Source organism: Entelurus aequoreus, linkage group LG14 (assembly GCF_033978785.1).
Source record: "Entelurus aequoreus isolate RoL-2023_Sb linkage group LG14, RoL_Eaeq_v1.1, whole genome shotgun sequence".
Lineage (NCBI taxonomy): Eukaryota > Metazoa > Chordata > Actinopteri > Syngnathiformes > Syngnathidae > Entelurus > Entelurus aequoreus.
This window is the reverse complement of record NC_084744.1, coordinates 1,186,321-1,210,594: the sequence shown is the minus strand read 5'-3', so window position 1 is coordinate 1,210,594 and position 24,274 is coordinate 1,186,321. Positions and strand designations below refer to the sequence as shown.

Sequence of the window (24,274 nt, the reverse complement as noted above, 5' to 3'; positions counted from 1 at the left end):
GTCATTCATGACTCACCTGTCACCTGTCCACGGTCTTTCATTTGAAGCATCTTGCACAAGAACCTTATTCTGACTTCAACCATTCCAGGTCCGGACACACCAGTCGGAGGGCTTTGACGAGGCCGAAATGAAGGCTTTTGTCCAGGTGCACGTACCTGAGGCCAGACTGAAGGAGGCTCAGGGCAGTGACCTGGTCTACACCCTGCCCCCCTTCACCTCCTCCAACGCCTCCTCGTACCGCGCCCTCCTGACCGCGCTGGACGCCAACCTGGACGACTTGCAGCTGGAAGGCTACGGCATCTCTGACACCACCCTGGAGGAGGTAAGTGTCACCCATGAGGATGTTCCGCTACCTCTCCAAAGGTGTGCATGACCGTGTTGTTACTGAGGTGTTGGTACCTCTCCAAAGGTGTGCATGACCGTGTTCTTACTGAGGTGTTGGTACCTCTCCAAAGGTGTGCATGACCGTGTTCTTACTGAGGTGTTGGTACCTCTCCAAAGATGTGCATGACCGTGTTGTTACTGAGGTGTTGGTACCTCTCCAAAGGTGTGCATGACCGTGTTCTTACTGAGGTGTTGGTACCTCTCCAAAGGTGTGCATGACCGTGTTGTTACTGAGGTGTTGGTACCTCTCCAAAGGTGTGCATGACCGTGTTGTTACTGAGGTGTTGGTACCTCTCCAAAGGTGTGCATGACCGTGTTGTTACTGAGGTGTTGGTACCTCTCCAAAGGTGTGCATGACCGTGTTCTTACTGAGGTGTTGGTACCTCTCCAAAGGTGTGCATGACCGTGTTGTTACTGAGGTGTTGGTACCTCTCCAAAGGTGTGCATGACCGTGTTGTTACTGAGGTGTTGGTACCTCTCCAAAGGTGTGCATGACCGTGTTGTTACTGAGGTGTTGGTACCTCTCCAAAGGTGTGCATGACCGTGTTCTTACTGAGGTGTTGGTACCTCTCCAAAGGTGTGCATGACCGTGTTGTTACTGAGGTGTTGGTACCTCTCCAAAGGTGTGCATGACCGTGTTCTTACTGAGGTGTTGGTACCTCTCCAAAGGTGTGCATGACCGTGTTGTTACTGAGGTGTTGGTACCTCTCCAAAGGTGTGCATGACCGTGTTCTTACTGAGGTGTTGGTACCTCTCCAAAGGTGTGCATGACCGTGTTGTTACTGAGGTGTTGGTACCTCTCCAAAGGTGTGCATGACCGTGTTGTTACTGAGGTGTTGGTACCTCTCCAAAGGTGTGCATGACCGTGTTGTTACTGAGGTGTTGGTACCTCTCCAAAGGTGTGCATGACCGTGTTCTTACTGAGGTGTTGGTACCTCTCCAAAGGTGTGCATGACCGTGTTGTTACTGAGGTGTTGGTACCTCTCCAAAGGTGTGCATGACCGTGTTCTTACTGAGGTGTTGGTACCTCTCCAAAGGTGTGCATGACCGTGTTGTTACTGAGGTGTTGGTACCTCTCCAAAGGTGTGCATGACCGTGTTCTTACTGAGGTGTTGGTACCTCTCCAAAGGTGTGCATGACCGTGTTGTTACTGAGGTGTTGGTACCTCTCCAAAGGTGTGCATGACCGTGTTGTTACTGAGGTGTTGGTACCTCTCCAAAGGTGTGCATGACCGTGTTCTTACTGAGGTGTTGGTACCTCTCCAAAGGTGTGCATGACCGTGTTGTTACTGAGGTGTTGGTACCTCTCCAAAGGTGTGCATGACCGTGTTGTTACTGAGGTGTTGGTACCTCTCCAAAGGTGTGCATGACCGTGTTCTTACTGAGGTGTTGGTACCTCTCCAAAGGTGTGCATGACCGTGTTCTGCATGGTACTGATGGATGAAATGACCTCCTGGTGTTGTTCCACACCCTGTAGGTCTTCCTCCAGTTGACTGACGGAAAGGAACCAAATAAAGACTTGCCGGAGGACAGACCCTTTTCTGTTTCAGAGACCGTGTCGGACTCGGACTCCATAAATAGCTTCCCCGCAGATCAAAGTGAAGGTGTCATCAGTTATTGTGACAAGATGAGTAAGTTTCATCATTTTCTATTCATGTTTCTTGTATAAAACATTACCCTATTTTTCCGTCTATAAGGCGCACTTAAAATCCTTACCCGCTGTTCCTAATGTACATATTCATTCTGGTTTTGCTTAACGACCCCGAAGCTATTTTATTTGGTACATGGTGTAATGATAAGTGTGACCAGTAGATGGCAGTCACACATCAGAGATGCATGTAATGGCAGTTACACATAGGAGATACGTGTAAACTGCAATATGACGCCAGTCAACAACACCAAAACTTGAAATGTTTTATTGAGAATATAGAACATTACACACGGCGCTCAAAAATCTGTAAAAAAAAACTTTAGTACGACTTTGGTAAGCTATGAAGCCCCACCACTTGATGGCATTGTCGGAGCATTACGACTACAGTAGTCAGACGTACTGTGCTTCAACATAGGAGTATTATTATGGTGTGTGTACAAGGTAAGACATATTAGCTGGCGTTTTGTTTCACAATATTATGCAAAAGCAACTTTTCTTACCTTCTGGTACCTGCTGATCTGTATTTGGGATCTGCATAAGTCCCCAAAATTTGCACGCGTTCACCTTCGTAGTCCGTGATGACAACCTAGTGGATAAGCTTCTTCTTTGTCTCTATCTTCTTGTTATTTGACATTCGTGTTGCCTTTTCTAATATAAAGTAGTGTAAAGTTCTTACTTATATCTGTCAGTAAACTCACCATGAAAGCACTAAAACATACCGGTGTAGTGACTTTACATTATTCACCCAAGGAACTTTAGTTATTAGAGAGCTCCGGTCGCGGGACACATTTCGGGTGTTGTTGTTGTTGCACTAGTGAGCCACGGATGAGGAGATGCTGCTCCATTATTGATTGAAGTAAAGTGTGAATGTCATTAAAACAGTTAGCGCCATCTTTTGACACTTCTTCCACCCCCGTCCTTGCACGCTACACCGCTACAACAAAGATGACACTGTCCAAGTGGAGGCACGTAAATAAGAGCGCCCATAAAACGGTGCATCCTGAAGAGACTGTCAGAAAGTGAGTTGAAGATGATGAGTAAAACATCATCTATGCAACATTTTGAGCAGCATTACATGTTATGTAGACCACAAGGAAGTCTTTTACTTTTACAAAAATATCATAATAATAATATGACTCCTTTAATGCGCCTTATAATGCGGTGCGCCCTATGGTCTGGAAAATATGCTATTACAATACAGTATACCGTGCATCTGGAAAGTATTCCCAGCGCTTCACTTTTTCCACGTTTACAGCCTCATTCCGAAATGGAACAAACTCATTTTTGTCCTCAAAATTCTACACACAATATCTATAATGGAAATGTTTTTTAAAGTCTGTATTCTATGGAAGGTGTGTACACGTTGTGCTATACAGTTCTGTGTATCAACAAACATGACAAGGAGGTGAGGCATCTCCTGGGTGTCCTCACAAACAACCAGAAATCACAAAAACCCTTAACTTTAGCAACCATATTGCTCCAATAATAAACATTGAGGAAGTCAAATCCACTTGCGTGAACAACGGCAAGGAGGGGATGACCACACAGGAAGGAGAAGGATGACCAAACAGGAAGGAGAAGGATGACCAAACAGGAAGGAGAAGGATGACCACACAGGAAGGAGAAGGATGACCACACAGGAAGGAGAAGGATGACCAAACAGGAAGGAGAAGGATGACCAAACAGGAAGGAGAAGGATGACCACACAGGAAGGAGAAGGATGACCACACAGGAAGGAGAAGGATGACCAAACAGGAAGGAGAAGGATGACCACACAGGAAGGAGAAGGATGACCAAACAGGAAGGAGAAGGATGACCACACAGGAAGGAGAAGGATGACCAAACAGGAAGGAGAAGGATGACCAAACAGGAAGGAGAAGGATGACCACACAGGAAGGAGAAGGATGACCAAACAGGAAGGAGAAGGATGACCACACAGGAAGGAGAAGGATGACCACACAGGAAGGAGAAGGATGACCAAACAGGAAGGAGCAGGATGACCAAACAGGAAGGAGAAGGATGACCACACAGGAAGGAGAAGGATGACCACACAGGAAGGAGAAGGATGACCAAACAGGAAGGAGAAGGATGACCACACAGGAAGGAGAAGGATGACCAAACAGGAAGGAGAAGGATGACCACACAGGAAGGAGAAGGATGACCAAGCAGGAAGGAGAAGGATGACCAAACAGGAAGGAGAAGGATGACCAACCAGGAAGGAGAAGGATGACCACACAGGAAGGAGAAGGATGACCACACAGGAAGGAGAAGGATGACCACACAGGAAGGAGAAGGATGACCACACAGGAAGGAGAAGGATGACCAAACAGGAAGGAGAAGGATGACCACACAGGAAGGAGAAGGATGACCAAACAGGAAGGAGAAGGATGACCAAACAGGAAGGAGAAGGATGACCACACAGGAAGGAGAAGGATGACCAAACAGGAAGGAGAAGGATGACCACACAGGAAGGAGAAGGATGACCACACAGGAAGGAGAAGGATGACCAAACAGGAAGGAGCAGGATGACCAAACAGGAAGGAGAAGGATGACCACACAGGAAGGAGAAGGATGACCACACAGGAAGGAGAAGGATGACCAAACAGGAAGGAGAAGGATGACCACACAGGAAGGAGAAGGATGACCAAACAGGAAGGAGAAGGATGACCACACAGGAAGGAGAAGGATGACCAAACAGGAAGGAGAAGGATGACCAAACAGGAAGGAGAAGGATGACCAACCAGGAAGGAGAAGGATGACCACACAGGAAGGAGAAGGATGACCACACAGGAAGGAGAAGGATGACCACACAGGAAGGAGAAGGATGACCACACAGGAAGGAGAAGGATGACCACACAGGAAGGAGAAGGATGACCAAACAGGAAGGAGCAGGATGACCAAACAGGAAGGAGAAGGATGACCAAACAGGAAGGAGAAGGATGACCACACAGGAAGGAGAAGGATGACCAAACAGGAAGGAGAAGGATGACCACACAGGAAGGAGAAGGATGACCACACAGGAAGGAGAAGGATGACCAAACAGGAAGGAGAAGGATGACCACACAGGAAGGAGAAGGATGACCACACAGGAAGGAGAAGGATGACCAAACAGGAAGGAGAAGGATGACCAAACAGGAAGGAGAAGGATGACCACACAGGAAGGAGCAGACTTGATGTCCCCCCAAAAAGTGCAGATCCTCTTTAAAGTGGAAGTACAACTTCATACTTTGTGTTGTTTGCTCCATGTTTTCTAGACCTGACCAGTTCCTCCAAGGCACAAGGGATGTACTTGGCCTGGCAGCAGATCAAAGCCGTACTGATCAAGAGGTTCCACCACAGCCGCAGAGACTACAAGGGTCTGGTCTCCCAGATCCTGCTCCCGGTCTTGTTTGTGGTGTTCGCCATGGGCCTGGGGTCCATCAAGAGCGACCTGAGGCACTATCCCAAGATGGACCTCAGCCCTGCTCTCTACAACCTGGGACCCAGCTACTCCTTCTTCAGGTCAGTCTTCTCAGGCACTAACGCCTTTCTTAGGTGGAGAGGGTCCACCCGGGTCCTCAGAACCCAAAACTCTTTTGGAGCTGAGGGGCCGCAAAATAAAGATTGTTGTCTTCGTTCAAGCACATAATGAACATGAACAAATAATCCTCTTCAAGTTGCTTGGAAGTTCTCAGGAAAAAACGGGTCCAGTTTGAAAAACACCATGAACTTGGACTTGGTCTCAGTTGGTCTAGCATGAACTTGGACTTGGTCTCAGTTGGTCTAGCATGAACTTGGACTTGGTCTCAGTTGGTCTAGCATGAACTTGGACTAGGTCTCAGTTGGTCTACCACGAACTTGGACTTAGTCTCAGTTGGTCTACAAGGCCCTTAAATCAAAGCCTGTCTGGGATTGAACAAAATAATAATCAGTACATTGAAATTGTTTAAGAACGTGGTCGAAGTAGCTTACCACCACCACCATGTGTGAATGTAGCTTACCACCACCACCATGTGTGAATGTAGCTTACCACCACCACCACCACCATGTGTGAATGTAGCTTACCACCACCACCATGTGTGAATGTAGCTTACCACCACCACCACCATGTGTAAATGTAGCTTACCACCACCACCATCACTATGTGTGAATGTAGATTACTACCACCACCACCACCACCGTGTGAACGTAGCTTACCACCACCACCACCACCACCATGTGTGAATGTAGCTTACCACCACTACATCACTATGTGTGAATGTAGATTACTACCACCACCACCACCGTGTGAACGTAGCTTACCACCACCACCACCATGTGTGAATGTAGCTTACCATTACCACCACCATGTGTGAATGTAGCTTACCACCACTACCACCACCATGTGTGAATGTAGCTTACCACCACCACCATGTGTGAATGTAGCTTACCACCACCCCCACCATGTGTAAATGTAGCTTACCACCACCACTACCACGATGTGTAAATGTAGTTTACCACCACCACTATGTGTGAAGGTAGCTTACCACCACCACCATCACCACCATGTGTAAATGTAGCTTACCACCACCCCCACCATGTGTAAATGTAGCTTACCACCACCACCACCACCATGTGTGAATGTAGCTTACCATCACCACCATGTCTGAATGTAGCTTACCACCACCACCACCATGTGTAAATGTAGCTTACCACCACCACCATCACTATGTGTGAATGTAGATTACTACCACCACCACCACCACCACCGTGTGAACGTAGCTTACCACCACCACCACCACCACCATGTGTGAATGTAGCTTACCACCACTACATCACTATGTGTGAATGTAGATTACTACCACCACCACCACCGTGTGAACGTAGCTTACCACCACCACCACCATGTGTGAATGTAGCTTACCATTACCACCACCATGTGTGAATGTAGCTTACCACCACTACCACCACCATGTGTGAATGTAGCTTACCACCACCACCATGTGTGAATGTAGCTTACCACCACCCCCACCATGTGTAAATGTAGCTTACCACCACCACTACCACGATGTGTAAATGTAGTTTACCACCACCACTATGTGTGAAGGTAGCTTACCACCACCACCATCACCACCATGTGTAAATGTAGCTTACCACCACCACCACCATGTGTAAATGTAGCTTACCACCACCACCATGTGTGAATGTAGCTTACCACCATGTGTGAATGTAGCTTATCACCACCACCATGTTTGAATGTAGCTTACCACCACCACTACCACCACCATGTGTAAATGTAGCTTACCACCACCATGTGTGAATGTAGCTTACCACCACCCCCACCATGTGTAAATGTAGCTTACCACCACCATGTGTGAATGTAGCTTATCACCACCACCACCACCATGTGTGAATGTAGCTTACCACCACCACTATGTGTGAATGTAGCTTACCACCACCCCCACCACCATGTGTAAATGTAGCTTACCACCACCACCATGTGTCAATGTAGCTTACCACCACCATGTGTAAATGTAGCTTACCACCACCACCATGTGTGAATGTAGCTTACCACCACCACCACCATGTGTAAATGTAGCTTACCACCACCACCACCATGTGTGAATGTAGCTTACCACCACCACCACCATGTGTAAATGTAGCTTACCACTACCACCATGTGTGAATGTAGCTTACCACCACCACCACCACCACCATGTGTGAATGTAGCTTACCACCACCACCACCATGTGTGAATGTAGCTTACCACCACCACCATGTGTGAATGTAGCTTACCACCACCACTACCACCACCATGTGTGAATGTAGCTTACCACCACCACCGTGTGTGAATGTAGCTTACCACCACCACCATGTATAAATGTAGCTTACCACCACCATGTGTAAATGTAGCTTACCACCACCACCATGTGTGAATGTAGCTTACCACCATCACCACATGTGTAAATGTAGCTTACCACCACCACCATGTGTGAATGTAGCTTACCACCACCATGTGTAAATGTAGCTTACCACCACCACCATGTGTGAATGTAGCTTACCACCACCATGTGTAAATGTAGCTTGCCACCACCACCATGTGTGAATGTAGCTTACCACCATCACCACCATGTGTAAATGTAGCTTACCACCACCACCACCACCATGTGTAAATGTAGCTTAACACCACCACCACCACCATGTGTAAATGTAGCTTACCACCACCACCATGTGTGAATGTAGCTTACCACCACCATGTGTAAATGTAGCTTGCCACCACCACCATGTGTGAATGTAGCTTACCACCATCACCACCATGTGTAAATGTAGCTTACCACCACCACCACCACCATGTGTAAATGTAGCTTACCACCACCACCACCACCATGTGTAAATGTAGCTTACTACCACCATGTGTAAATGTAGCTTACCACCACCATGTGTAAATGTAGCTTACCACCACCACCACCACCATGTGTAAATGTAGCTTACCACCACCACCACTACCATGTGTAAATGTAGCTTACTACCACCATGTGTAAATGTAGCTTACCACCACCACCACCACCATGTGTAAATGTAGCTTACTACCACCATGTGTAAATGTAGCTTACCACCACCATGTGTAAATGTAGCTTACCACCACCACCACTACCATGTGTAAATGTAGCTTACCACCACCACCACCACCATGTGTAAATGTAGCTTACCACCACCACCACCACCATGTGTAAATGTAGCTTACTACCACCATGTGTAAATGTAGCTTACCACCACCATGTGTAAATGTAGCTTACCACCACCACCACCACTACCATGTGTAAATGTAGCTTACCACCACCACCACTACCATGTGTAAATGTAGCTTACTACCACCATGTGTAAATGTAGCTTACCACCACCACCACCACCATGTGTAAATGTAGCTTACTACCACCATGTGTAAATGTAGCTTACCACCACCATGTGTAAATGTAGCTTACCACCACCACCACTACCATGTGTAAATGTAGCTTACCACCACCACCACTACCATGTGTAAATGTAGCTTACCACCACCACCACTACCATGTGTAAATGTAGCTTACCACCACCACTACCATGTGAATGATGTGAAGTGCTTTGAGCGTCTGCAAAAGTGCGATATGAAGTATTGCAACTGAAGGAGTATTTAAGACCAGCTGCAGTGTGCTCAAACAACCACCAGGGGGCATCTGTGAGCAGATAATACTCTATCATCTCTTTCTAATCTGGATTTATCAGGTGGAGAGTTCATTCTGGGGGCAAAAGGGAACCCAGACCTACTGTACATGTAGCTGATAATGAATGATGTTTATTGTGTGCTGGACTTCACAGTCAGCATGACGAGCAGGCAGGACAGCTGCTGGACAAGATGATGTCATACCCTGGGATGGACAACAGCTGCCTTGATGACACGTACGTAACCACCTAGCTTCTTTCCTCATTCTCACTCTCACTCTCACTCTCACTCTCACTCTCACTCTCACTCTCATTCTCATTCTCATTCTCATTCTCATTCTCATTGTCATTCTCATTGTCATTCTCATTCTTCCCCTGCCTCCACTTTCATTTCCCTCCCGACTGGAGCAGCTCTCTCCTCTTTTTCCCTGCTGCTTGGCGCTGTGTGTGTGTGTGTGAGTGAACACCTCATTTGTATTCCATAAACACCTCACCTTTATTTCCCCTCGCCGCCTCTGAATCACTGCTGAGACCACTGAAGTAGACCTGGGAGAGGTTTTACACATCCTGGAACCACTGAAGTAGACCTTGGAGAGGTTTTACACATCCTGGAACCACTGAAGTAGACCTTGGAGAGGTTTTAACAACACACATCCTGGAAGGAGATGGAATGTTTTCCTTCAAATGCTAGGAAATAGATTCCTTTCTTTATCAGCGTACTTTGTGTCAAACACCACCATGTGCATGTTGGCAATGTAGCTTACCACCACTACCACCATGTGCATGTTGGCAATGTAGCTTACCACCACTACCACCATGTGCATGTTGGCAATGTAGCTTACCACCACTACCAACATGTGCATGTTGGCAATGTAGCTTACCACCACTACCACCATGTGCATGTTGGCAATGTAGCTTACCACCACTACCACCATGTGCATGTTGGCAATGTAGCTTACCACCACTACCACCATGTGCATGTTGGCAATGTAGCTTACCACCACTACCACCATGTGCATGTTGGGAATGTAGTTTACCACCACTACCACCATGTGCATGTTGGAAATGTAGCTTACCACCACTACCACCATGTGCATGTTGCCTCAGACCATGTTGGCATAGTGGGAATGTAGCTTACCACCACTACCACCATGTGCATGCTGCCACAGACCATGTTGGCATAGTGGGAATGTAGCTTACCACCACTACCACCATGTGCATGTTGCCACAGACCATGTTGGCATAGTGGGAATGTAACTTACCACCACTACCACCATGTGCATGTTGCCACAGACCATGTTGGCATAGTGGGAATGTAGCTTACCACCACTACCACCATGTGCATGTTGCCTCAGACCATGTTGGCATAGTGGGAATGTAGCTTACCACCACTACCACCATGTGCATGTTGCCTCAAACCATGTTGGCATAGTGGGAATGTAGCTTACCACCACTACCACCATGTGCATGTTGCCTCAGACCATGTTGGCATAGTGGGAATGTAGCTTACCACCACTACCACCATGTGGATGTTGCCTCAGACCATGTTGGCATAGTGGGAATGTAGCTTACCACCACTACCACCATGTGCATGTTGCCACAGACCATGTTGGCATAGTGGGAATGTAGCTTACCACCACTACACCATGTGCATGTTGCCACAGACCATGTTGGCATAGTGGGAATGTAGCTTACCACCACTACACCATGTGCATGTTGCCACAGACCATGTTGGCATAGTGGGAATGTAGCTTACCACCACTACACCATGTGCATGTTGCCACAGACCATGTTGGCATAGTGGGAATGTAGCTTACCACCACTACCAACATGTGCATGTTGGGAATGTAGCTTACCACCACTACCAACATGTGCATGTTGGGAATGTAGCTTACCACCACTACCACCATGTGCATGTTGCCACAGACCATGTTGGCATAGTGGGAATGTAGCTTACCACCACTACCACCATGTGCATGTTGCCTCAGACCATGTTGGCATAGTGGGAATGTAGCTTACCACCACTACCACCATGTGCATGTTGCCACAGACTGTGTTGGCATAGTGGGTGCCAATGACTCACTCTGACAGGTACCGACTCTCGCTACTGATTCACCTAAAAAGACCATATGTTAAAGAGGTTCATTTAGCCTACTAATGTGTATTTATAAATAGTTGATTTATATAGGCTAGTAAGGTAAAGTTTTGTACCTGACAAGTTTCGGCTATCTTGCTTCTGCAGCCTTCCTCAGAGGTGTCACGTGATGTTAGTGTGACGTCATCTGTGACGTGTTATATGGATTGTTCCATCCCACCTGAGGTGGTGGGATGGCGGTGTCCCCTGGTGTGCGTCGAAACTTGTCAGGTACAAAACTTTACCTTACTAGCCTATATAAATCAACTATTTATAAATAAAAAGACCATGTTGGCATAGTGGGTGCCAATGACTCACACTTACAGGTACCGACTCTCGCTACTGATTCACCTAAAAAGACCATGTTGGCATAGTGGGTGCCAATGACTCACTCTGACAGGTACCGACTCTCGCTACTGATTCACCTAAAAAGACCATGTTGGCATAGTGGGTGCCAATGACTCACTCTGACAGGTACCGACTCTCGCTACTGATTCACCTAAAAAGACCATGTTGGCATAGTGGGTGCCAATGACTCACTCTGACAGGTACCGACTCTCGCTACTGATTCACCTAAAAAGACCATGTTGGCATAGTGGGTGCCAATGACTCACTCTGACAGGTACCGACTCTCGCTACTGATTCACCTAAAAAGACCATGTTGGCATAGTGGGTGCCAATGACTCACTCTGACAGGTACCGACTCTCGCTACTGATTCACCTAAAAAGACCATGTTGGCATAGTGGGTGCCAATGACTCACTCTGACAGGTACCGACTCTCGCTACTGATTCACCTAAAAAGACCATGTTGGCATAGTGGGTGCCAATGACTCACTCTGACAGGTACCGACTCTCGCTACTGATTCACCTTGGCCTACAATTGTGTGACATGTTTAGCACCTGTGGATATATTTGACTCTTCACTTTCACTTCTGGTGAGAGCAGTAAACACACATTTAGTGACACCGTAGTGTTTGCAGCTGACGCGCTTATTTGGTGGCCCATACTGGAGTGTTTGCAGCTGACACGCTTATTTGGTGGCCCACACTGGAGTGTTTGCAGCTGACGCGCTTATTTGGTAGCCCACACTGGAGTGTTTGCAGCTGACACGCTTATTTGGTGGCCCACACCGGAGTGTTTGCAGCTGCCGTGCTTGGCTCTTTCCGTCTCTTGGACATCCTCATCCTCTCTAGTCTTGTCAAGTCCTCATCCTCTCCAGTCTTGTCGAGTCCTCATCCTCACCAGTCTTGTCAAGTCCTGCCCTGCATGCTGGTCCTCTCAATCAGACCCTTTTCTTCTCAGGGTTTGCTCCAGACAAAGCGGCAGCTGGAAGTCTGCAGGGAACATGTCAGGACAATTGTCTGAGTGCCAATGTAGCCTCCAGGAGCAGGTGAGCAGCACCACACCTTTGTGTCTTTCAAACATATTTACCTTCTTCCCAAATCCACCACAGATTTGTCCCGGGGGAACATTCCAGCCAGCCAGTCGGCAGAGCCCGTCTTCTCAGACGGTTTATAACTTGAGTGGCATCAATGTGGAGAACTACCTGATGGTCACGGCCAACCACTTCATCAGGAACAGGTCAGACCAGGCCATACCCACTTTTTTACCTGCACTGAAGAATGTTGCTGAATGTGAACACCCGATTTTACGGACTAGAGAGAGCACCGGTATATAAGCCACACCCACTAAATTTTAATTTAAATTGTATTTATTTATTTTTAATTTTTATTTATTTATTTATTTATTTTAATTTTTTAATTTGTATTTTTTTTACTTTTTTGTACTTTTATTTTATTTTATTATTTTTTATTATTATTTATTTATTTTATTTATTATTTAAATTTTAATTACACTAAATTTTAAGCCACACCCACTAAATTTTACAGACTAGGGAGAGCACCGGTATATAATCCACACCCACAAAATTTTAATTTAAATTGTATTTATTAGTTAATTAATTAATTTTTATTTTTATTTTAATTTTTATTTTTATTTTTGTTTTTATTTTTATTTTTATTTTTATTTTTATTTTTATTTTTATTTTTATTTTTATTTTTATTTTTATTTATTTATTTATTTATTAATTTATTAATTTATTTATTTATTTATTTATTTTTTATTTTATTTAATTTATTAATTTAAATTCTAATTCCACTAAATTTTAAGTCATACCCACTAAATGTTACGGACTAGAGAGAGCACCTGTATATAAGCCACACACACAAAAAAAAATGTAAATTATATTTCTTTATTTTTTTAATTATGTATTTATTTATTTATTTACATTTTTATTTGTATTTCTTTATTACTTTATTTTTTATTTATTTTATTTTCTTTATTTTGTAATTTTTTTATATTATTATTTATTTGTTTTATTTATTAATTAAAAAAAATATTCCACTAAATTATAAGCCACACCCACTAAATTTTACGGAATAATGAGAGCACCGGTATATAAGCCACACCCACCCACTTTAATTTAAATTGTATTTTTTTATTTATTTTATTATTATTATTATTTATTTTATTTTTTTAAATTATTATTTATTTATTTTATTCATTAATTTAAATTTTCATTCCACAAAATTTTAAGCCACACCCACTAAATTTTACGGACTAGAAAGAGCACCGGTATATAAGCCACACCCACTATTTATTTTTTTTAATTTATGTATTTATTTATATATTTATTTATTTTTAATTTAATTTTATTTATTTGTTTTATTTATTTATTTGTTTTATTATTATTTATTTATTAATTTAAATTTTAATTCCACAAAATTTTAGGCCACACCCACTAAATTTTGTGGACTAGAGAGAGCACTGGTATATAAGCCACACCCACTAAATTTTAATTCAAATTGTATTTATTTATTTATTTATTTATTAATTTTTATTTATATATATATATATATATATATATATATATATATATATATATATATATATATATATATATATATATATATATATATATATATATATATATATATGTTTGTTTGTTTGTTTGTTTGTTTGTTTGTTTGTTTGTTTGTTTGTTTGTTTGTTTGTTTGTTTGTTTTTTTTTGTTTGTTTTTTTTAATATATATTTTTTTAAATGCATTTATTTAATTATTTATTTTTTTTAAATTTATTTTGTATTATTATTTATTTATTTTATTTATTAATTAAAAATTGTATTCCTCTAAATTATAAGCCACACTCACTAAATTTTACGGAATAATGAGAGCACCGGTATACAAGCCACACCCACCCACTTTAATTTAAATTGTATTTATTTATTTTTTCAAATGTTTATTTATTTTATTTATTTTATTTATTTTATTCATTAATTTAAATTTTAATTCCACTAAATTTTAAGCCACACCCACTGAATTTTACAGACTAGAAAGAGACCGGTATATAAGCTACACCAACTAATTTTTTTTTACATTTTATTTATTTATTTATTTTTAATTTAATTTATTTGTTTTATTATTATTTATTTATTGTATTTATTAATTTAAATTTTAATTCCACAAAATTTTAAGCCACACCCACTAAATTTTAATTTAAATTGTATTTATTTATTAATTTACTTTTTATTTAATTTTTTATTTTTATATATATATATATATATATATATATATATATATATATATATATATATATATATATATATATATATATATATATATATATATATATATATATATATATATATATATATATACATATATATTTATATCTTTTTTTAATTGTATTTATTTATTTTTTTATTTTATTTTTTAAATTTATTTTGTATTATTATTTATTTATTTTATTTATTAATTACAATTTTAATTCCACAAAATTTTAAGCCACACCTACAACATTTTACGGACTAGAGATAGCACCGGTATAGAAGCCACCTCCACTAAAATTTAATTTAAATTGTATTTATTTATTTTTAATTGTATTTTTATTTGTATTTTTATTTTATTTATTTATTTATTTTTTATTATTATTTATTTATTTAATTAATTAATCAAAAATTGTATTCCACTAAATTTTAACCCACTTCCACTAAATTTTACAGACTAGAGAGAGCACCGGTATACAAGCCACACCCACTAAATTTAAATTTAAATTGTTTTTATTTATTTATTTTATTTTTTTAATTTTTTTTTTTAAATGTGTTTATTTATGTATGTATGTATGTATGTATGTATGTATTTTTATTTTATTTTTTTATTTTTTTAATTATCATTTATTTATTAATTTAAATTTTATTTCCACTAAATGTTAAGTCACACCCACAACATTTTACGGACTAGAGATAGCACCGGTATTTAAGCCACACCCACTACATTTTAGGGGGAAAACTTTCCATATATTAGCCACATAAGTAAAGTATAAGTCACAGATATATACGTTGTGAAATGAGTTATTTACACAGAAATATTCTGTAAATGTTTATTTACATACCTTAATTGTTTCCAAACAGTGTCTGTAACAGGGCAGTAAAACGGCTGATCAAACAAAACGTCAGTCATGGTCATGGAGCCACTAGCTGCGCAAGCTAGCTCTCCAGTCAGCTAAACAGACTCAATAACTCCACACTGACGTTTTGGTGAATTTACTGAGGAACTTGTGAAAGTGAAACAATACAAAAATAATGTTATTGTAAGTTAATAATACTAACACAGACACTTCTAATTGTGTTAGCATATTAGCTAATGCTAACGAGGCTTGCTTGATTGCGTTATGATGTTGCATACAATGTGCATGAAAACACTCCTACTGACATCACACATGGGACACTTTAGTAAGTAAGAATAGTTTTAGTTATATTGTAAAACTTACATGGGACACTTTAGTAAGTAAGAATAGTTTTAGTTGTATTGTAAAACTTACATGGGACACTTTAGTAAGTAAGAATAGTTTTAGTTATATTGTAAAACTTACATGGGACACTTTAGTAAGTAAGAATAGTTTTAGTTATATTGTAACACTTACATGGGACACTTTAGTAAGTAAGAATAGTTTTAGTTATATTGTAAAACTTACATGGGACACTTTAGTAAGTAAGAATAGTTTTAGATATATTGTAAAACTTACATGGGACACTTTAGTAAGTAAGAATAGTTTTAGTTATATTGTAAAACTTACATGGGACACTTTAGTAAGTAAGAATAGTTTTAGTTATATTGTAAAACTTACAAACGTTGCTTGGAGTGATGAATGAAGAATCCATAGGAGTAGACACGCTATGGATGACTAGAAGACGGAGCAGCTTTAAACAGCAGGAAGTACTTGTAGGCATTCACCCACCTGCACCTGCAGTGAGAAAACTTGTCCAACAGGTGGCACCATAGCACGGACAATAACACACCGTTTAAATGTATTTGTTTATGTTTAATGAGAACTGTTTGTGTCATGGCCATCAGTCAAGAAAAAGCTATAAATCAAATGCATCGTTTTATAAGCCGCAGACTTCAAAGCGCAGGGAAAAATGTAGCGGCTTATAGTCCGGAATTTACAGTCATTTTTCTTCATATTTTGTTTCTCAGGTATGGCGGGTTTGAATTTGGAATGCAGCTCCCGTCTGACCTCCAAATGGACCTTCTAGCCAAGTCCAGTAACGCCACTTTATCAAAGGTGGGACTTCTTTCTAACCCCCGTCAGGATTTGATTAGTCAAAGTAACGATCCATTATCGGAGCCGATACGTTTTCTGTATCGGCCTTTTTTTTGGGTTTTTTTACGACAACAGAACGACATCATCAAATACAATAAATACACATATACCACTAATTAAATACACATATACCACTAATTAAATACACATATACCACTAATTAAATACACATATACCACTAATTAAATACACATATACCACTAATTAAATACACATATACCACTAATTAAATACACATATACCACTAATTAAATACACATATACCACTAATTAAATACACATGTACCACTAATTAAATACACATATACCACTAATTAAATACACATATACCACTAATTAAATACACATGTACCACTAATTAAATACACACGTACCACTAATTAAATACACACATACCACTAATTAAATACACACGTACCACTAATTAATTACACATATACCACTAATTAAATACACATGTACCACTAATTAAATACACATGTACCACTAATTAAATACACATATACCACTAATTAAATACACATATACCACTAATTAAATACACATGTACCACTAATTAAATACACACATACCACTAATTAAATACACACGTACCACTAATTAATTACACATATACCACTAATTAAATACACATGTACCACTAATTAAATACACATGTACCACTAATTAAATACACATATACCACTAATTAAATACACATATACCACTAATTAAATACACATGTACCACTAATTAAATACACATGTACCACTAATTATATACACATATACCACTAATTAAATACACATATACCACTAATTAAATACACATGTACCACTAATTAAATACACATGTACCACTAATTAAATACACATATACCACTAATTAAATACACATGTACCACTAATTAAATACACATGTACCACTAATTAAATACACATATACCACTAATTAAATACACACGTACCACTAATTAAATACACATATACCACTAATTAAATACACATGTACCACTAATTAAATACACATATACCACTAATTAAATACACATATACCACTAATTAAATACACACATACCACTAATTAAATACACATATACCACTAATTAAATACACATGTACCACTAATTAAATACACATATACCACTAATTAAATACACATATACCACTAATTAAATACACATGTACCACTAATTATATACACATATACCACTAATTAAATACACATTTACCACTAATTAAATACACATGTACCACTAATTTAATACACATGCACCACTAATTAAATACACATATACCACTAATTAAATACACATATACCACTAATTAAATACACATGTACCACTAATTAAATACACATATACCACTAATTAAATACACATGTACCACTAATTAAATACACATGTACCACTAATTAAATACACATATACCACTAATTAAATACACATATACCACTAATTAAATATATATGTACCACTAATTAAATACACATATACCACTAATTAAATACACATGTACCACTAATTAAATACACATATACCACTAATTAAATACACATGTACCACTAATTAAATACACATATACCACTAATTAAATACACATATACCACTAATTAAATACACATATACCACTAATTAAATACACATGTACCACTAATTAAATACACATATACCACTAATTAAATACACATATACCACTAATTAAATACACATATACCACTAATTAAATACACACGTACCACTAATTAAATACACATATACCACTAATTAAATACACATATACCACTAATTAAATACACATATACCACTAATTAAATACACATATGCCACTAATTAAATACACACATACCACTAATTAAATACACACGTACCACTAATTAAATACACATATACCACTAATTAAATACACACATACCACTAATTAAATACACATATACCACTAATTAAATACACATATACCACTAATTAAATACACATATACCACTAATTAAATACACATATACCACTAATTAAATACACATATACCACTAATTAAATACACATATACCACTAATTAAATACACACGTACCACTAATTAAATACATAACGACTTGTGCTGTCAAGATTAAAGTTGACTCATGTGATTAATCCCAAATAATGATCACATTAATCATGAACAAACTGAGGTAAGGTAAGGTTGTGTTTTTGCCTAATTCCTGTGAGAATCCTGCGTGTGACTGAAGCATTAAGGAGTGAGACTATCCAGGACACGCTGTAGATGATTCATGCAATCACTTAACTTCCTCTAGATTAATCACTAATCACTTAACTTCCTGTAGATGAATCACTAATCACTTATTCTTGTAGATGAATCATGCAATCACTTAGTTTCCTGTGGATATATCATGCAATCACTTAGTTTCCTGTGGATAAATCATGCAATCACTTAGTTTCCTGTGGATAAATCATGCAATCACTTAGTTTCCTGTGGATAAATCATGCAATCACTTAGTTTCCTGTGGATGAATCATGCAATCACTTAGTTTCCTGTAGATGAATCATGCAATCACTTAGTTTCCTGTGGATAAATCATGCTATCACTTAGTTTCCTGTGGATAAATCATGCAATCACTTAGTTTCCTGTGGATAAATCATGCAATCACTTAGTTTCCTGTGGATAAATCATGCAATCACTTAGTTTCCTGTGGATAAATCATGCAATCACTTAGTTTCCTGTGGATAAATCATGCAATCACTTAGTTTCCTGTGGATAAATCATGCAATCACTTAGTTTCCTGTGGATAAATCATGCAATCACTTAGTTTCCTGTGGATAAATCATGCAATCACTTAGTTTCCTGTGGATAAATCATGCAATCACTTAGTTTCCTGTGGATAAATCATGCAATCACTTAGTTTCCTGTGGATAAATCATGCAATCACTTAGTTTCCTGTAGATGAATCATGCAATCACTTAGTTTCCTGTGGATAAATCATGCTATCACTTAGTTTCCTGTGGATAAATCATGCAATCACTTAGTTTCCTGTGGATAAATCATGCAATCACTTAGTTTCCTGTGGATAAATCATGCAATCACTTAGTTTCCTGTGGATAAATCATGCAATCACTTAGTTTCCTGTGGATAAATCATGCAATCACTTAGTTTACTGTGGATAAATCATGCAATCACTTAGTTTCCTGTGGATAAATCATGCAATCACTTAGTTTCCTGTGGATAAATCATGCCATCACTTAGTTTCCTGTGGATAAATCATGCAATCACTTAGTTTCCTGTGGATAAATCATGCAATCACTTAGTTTCCTGTGGATGAATCATGCAATCACTTAGTTTCCTGTGGATAAATCATGCAATCACTTAGTTTCCTGTGGATGAATCATGCAATCACTTAGTTTCCTGTGGATGAATCATGCAATCACTTAGCTTCCTGTGGATGAATCATGCAATCACTTAACTTGAAGCGCTACACACATTCTAGCATACGTCACTACAAACATGAGCCAGGAGACTCACTGTTAAGTTTCACTTCAAGATCCATCCTGAAATAACTTTAGATGAAACTGAAATAAATGACATGTTGAAAACGTTTCAAACGTTCCTGGCTGACATTCTGACAATAAAAGTAATCATAATTCATCCAAATTCCTAACAACAGTCATTGGTCAGCCCTAACAATGAGATAAATGATGACCACTGTTAAAGAACCTTGTCTTGCATGAGAAATGTTCTAAAATGTTTTGTTCATTTAATTCATTTAACAAAGAAAAATGTTCTGTCAATCATTTCCACAAATATGTTTTGATATCTGACAGGGCAATTATTTAAGTTCTTTTGAGAAATATTTTCTGCCTCCCCTTTCACACCTTTTTGTGGTGCCTGCAGTACCTTTCCTTTGTGCACCTGCCACACCTTCACATTTATGCCACAACAATCCAGTTTGTATTCTGTTTGGTGTGTTTTGGTTACCACAATCGTTGGAATCACACCACAAACCTCCACACTCACTTGACCTTTTTTCCCAGGAGATGTGGCATACTTTGAAATAAAATGTTGATGTTCCTCTTAGACACACGTCATGAAAATAAATAAAATGTTGATGTTCCTCTTAGACACACCTAATAAAAATAAATAAAATGTTGATATTCCTCTTAGACACACATAATAAACATAAATGAAAAGTTGTTTGATGGTTTTGATGATAAATTAAACAACATCAAACATTATGTCACTAGTGGTCCCACCCTTCCTAAAAATAATGGTAACAAAACAATTTGTCCAGATGTTTCCTGACATATAATATTGATGCTTAAAGAACTTTTACTGCAAATGAAGTTCACCTCCCAATATGACCTCCTCCACTACTAATAATCAACCCTGAAAAAAAGACAGTGGTCGATCTCTAGGAACAAACTGGTGAATGACCACATGATTGTGTTTGCAGGTGTGGTTCAACCCTGAAGGCCACCACACCATGCCAGCATACCTCAACAGCCTGAACAATCTCATCCTACGTGCCAACCTGCCAGCAGACAAGGATCCACGGGAATATGGTAAGTCATGGTGAATATGGTAAATATGGTAAGTCATGGTGAATATGGTAAATATGGTAAGTCATGGTGAATATGGTAAGTCATGGTGAATATGGTAAATATATTAAGTCATGGAGAATATGGTAAATATGGTAAGTCATGGCGAATATGATAGGTCATGGTGAATTTAGTAAATATGGTAAGTTATGGTGAATATGGTAAGTCATGGTGAATATGGTAAATATATTAAGTCATGGAGAATATGGTAAATATGGTAAGTTATGGTGAATATGGTAAGTCATGGTGAATATGGTAAATATATTAAGTCATGGAGAATATGGTAAATATTGTAAGTCATGGTGAATATGGTAAATATATTAAGTCATGGAGAATGTGGTAAATATGGTAGGTCATGGTGAATATAGTAAATATGGTAAGTTATGGTGAATATGGTAAGTCATGGTGAATATGGTAAATATATTAAGTCATGGAGAATATGGTAAATATGGTAGGTCATGGTGAATATAGTAAATATGGTAAGTTATGGTGAATATGGTAAGTCATGGTGAATATGGTAAATATATTAAGTCATGGAGAATATGGTAAATATGGTAGGTCATGGTGAATATAGTAAATATGGTAAGTTATGGTGGATATAGTAAATATGGTAAGTTATGGTGAATATGGTAAGTCATGGTGAATATGGTAAATATATTAAGTCATGGAGAATATGGTAAATATGGTAAGTCATGGCGAATATAGTAGGTCATGGTGAATATAGTAAATATTGTAAGTTATGGTGAATATGGTAAGTCATGGTGAATATGGTAAATATATTAAGTCATGGAGAATATGGTAAATATGGTAAGTCATGGTGAATATGGTAGGTCATGGTGAATATGGTAAATATGGTAAGTCTTGGGAGCACCAACTGCAAAACTCCTACTTCTCTGACAACCAAGACACCAACTTTGGGAAGGATCCCACAACCAAAGAAGGGAGACTGATATGACTAAAGTTCCAACGCCAGGTGAGACAATCAATGCAAGCAAGCCACAGGTGAGGAAGGATGCCCTCATAGAGTAAAGCTCCTAAAAGCAAAACAAAAAATAAGGAAATGCAACCAAAATAAGAGCGCAAAACAGGATATGAACCCAAAAAACACCCATAAACTAAACAAAGAACGACCTGATGAAACTTCCTTTAAACTAATCTCAGGTCCCAGAATTCATGAGACGAGGCCTTAAGCTCCCTTTGCATAAACAACTCATTGCCATACTCATTGGAGGCGATATAGCAGCAATATCTTATCTGCTATTATTATTGGAACACATTTTTATGACAATACTGGCCGATGATATCTAAAAAGTATTAAGATGTTGTTAGGTTATTATGATTGGATTTTGGGTAGGTCGTTTTGAATTGATTTTTTTTGTAATTGTATTTTACTGAAGCAGCACGGTGGTACAGGGGTTAGTGCGTGTGCTTCGCAATACGAAGGTCCTGGGTTTGATCCTGGGCTTGGGATCTTTTTGTGTGGAGTTTGCATGTTCTCCCCATGAATACGTGGGTTCCCTCTGGGTAATCTGGCTTCCTCCCACCTCCAAAGACATGCACCTGGGGATAGGCCCCTCCCACCTCCAAAGACATGCATCTGGGGATAGGCCCCTCCCACCTTCAAAGACATGCACCTGGGGATAGGCCCCTCCCACCTCCAAAGACATACACCTGGGGATAGGCCTCTCCCACCTCCAAAGACATGCACCTGGGGATAGGCCCCTCCCACCTCCAAAGACATACACCTGGGGATAGGCCCCTCCCACCTCCAAAGACATGCACCTGGGGATAGGCCCCTCCCACCTCCAAAGACATACACCTGGGGATAGGCCCCTCCCACCTCCAAAGACATACACCTGGGGATAGGTTGATTGGGAACACTAAATGGTCCCTAGTGTGTGAATGTTGTCTATCTGTGTTGGCCCTGTGATGAGGTGGTTACTTGTCCAGGGTGTACCCCGCCTTCCTCCTGAATGCATCTGGGATAGGCTCCAGCACCCCCAGCGATCCCGAACGGGACAAGCGGTAGAAAATAGATGGATGGATGTTTTTACTGAATTTTGTATATTACATGTTGATGTTTATTTGAACTCTGGGTCCCAATGCAGAAGCTCTACACTTCTAGGGATTCCCTTTTTACAGAATGGACTCTAATATAAACAAAACAAACAATACTATAATATAACAATAACATCTGTAAAGAAAAATATAGAAATTATATTGTTGGATATCTCAACTCCTGCGACACTGCTGGTGCCAAGATGTATCGGTTTTACGTTTCCCTTGGATCCATCAGCTGTGTGGAGGGGGCGGGGGTATCTGCTTGCCCAGGCTAGCACCTTGGAGAGGACACTCCAGCTTCGCTGCAAAGCGTCAAAACAACACGGGAAGCAACAGTTACCGGTTATAAGCCATACGCTTGATTGGTAGAGCTGGCACCAGGGGTTGCTTTCATCAGTGGGAGAGATCACCACGTCTCATTGGACATCTACCGCCCGCCTCAAGCTGGGCATCCCCCAGCCAAATAGGTGTTGTCCCGCCACACTCCACCTGCCTTAAGTAGGGCTTAGGGTAGAAGTATCCGACAAGTGGACTGCGATTGCTGCACTAGGCAACAACACAAGAAATTCAAATTTAACAATGAAAACTTCTCCCCTCAAGCTGAGCACATGGAATGTCAGAACAATGACACCAGGACTGTCTGACGACCTCCAGGCCATCAGC

The 24,274-nt window shown here is 39.7% G+C and overlaps 1 protein-coding gene across 1 annotated transcript in view; it reads left to right on the top strand.

The window, feature by feature from the left end:
* The window catches only part of abca12 (ATP-binding cassette, sub-family A (ABC1), member 12), a 105,352-nt gene that overhangs the window by 49,612 nt on the left and 31,466 nt on the right, over positions 1-24,274 (top strand). The window contains exons 26-33 of the mRNA XM_062068727.1: positions 89-322; positions 1,861-2,014; positions 5,289-5,535; positions 9,349-9,429; positions 12,630-12,717; positions 12,781-12,908; positions 16,862-16,949; positions 21,406-21,514. Of these exons, the coding sequence (XP_061924711.1) occupies positions 89-322; positions 1,861-2,014; positions 5,289-5,535; positions 9,349-9,429; positions 12,630-12,717; positions 12,781-12,908; positions 16,862-16,949; positions 21,406-21,514 (1,129 nt within the window). The remainder of the gene's footprint in view (positions 1-88; positions 323-1,860; positions 2,015-5,288; positions 5,536-9,348; positions 9,430-12,629; positions 12,718-12,780; positions 12,909-16,861; positions 16,950-21,405; positions 21,515-24,274) is intronic.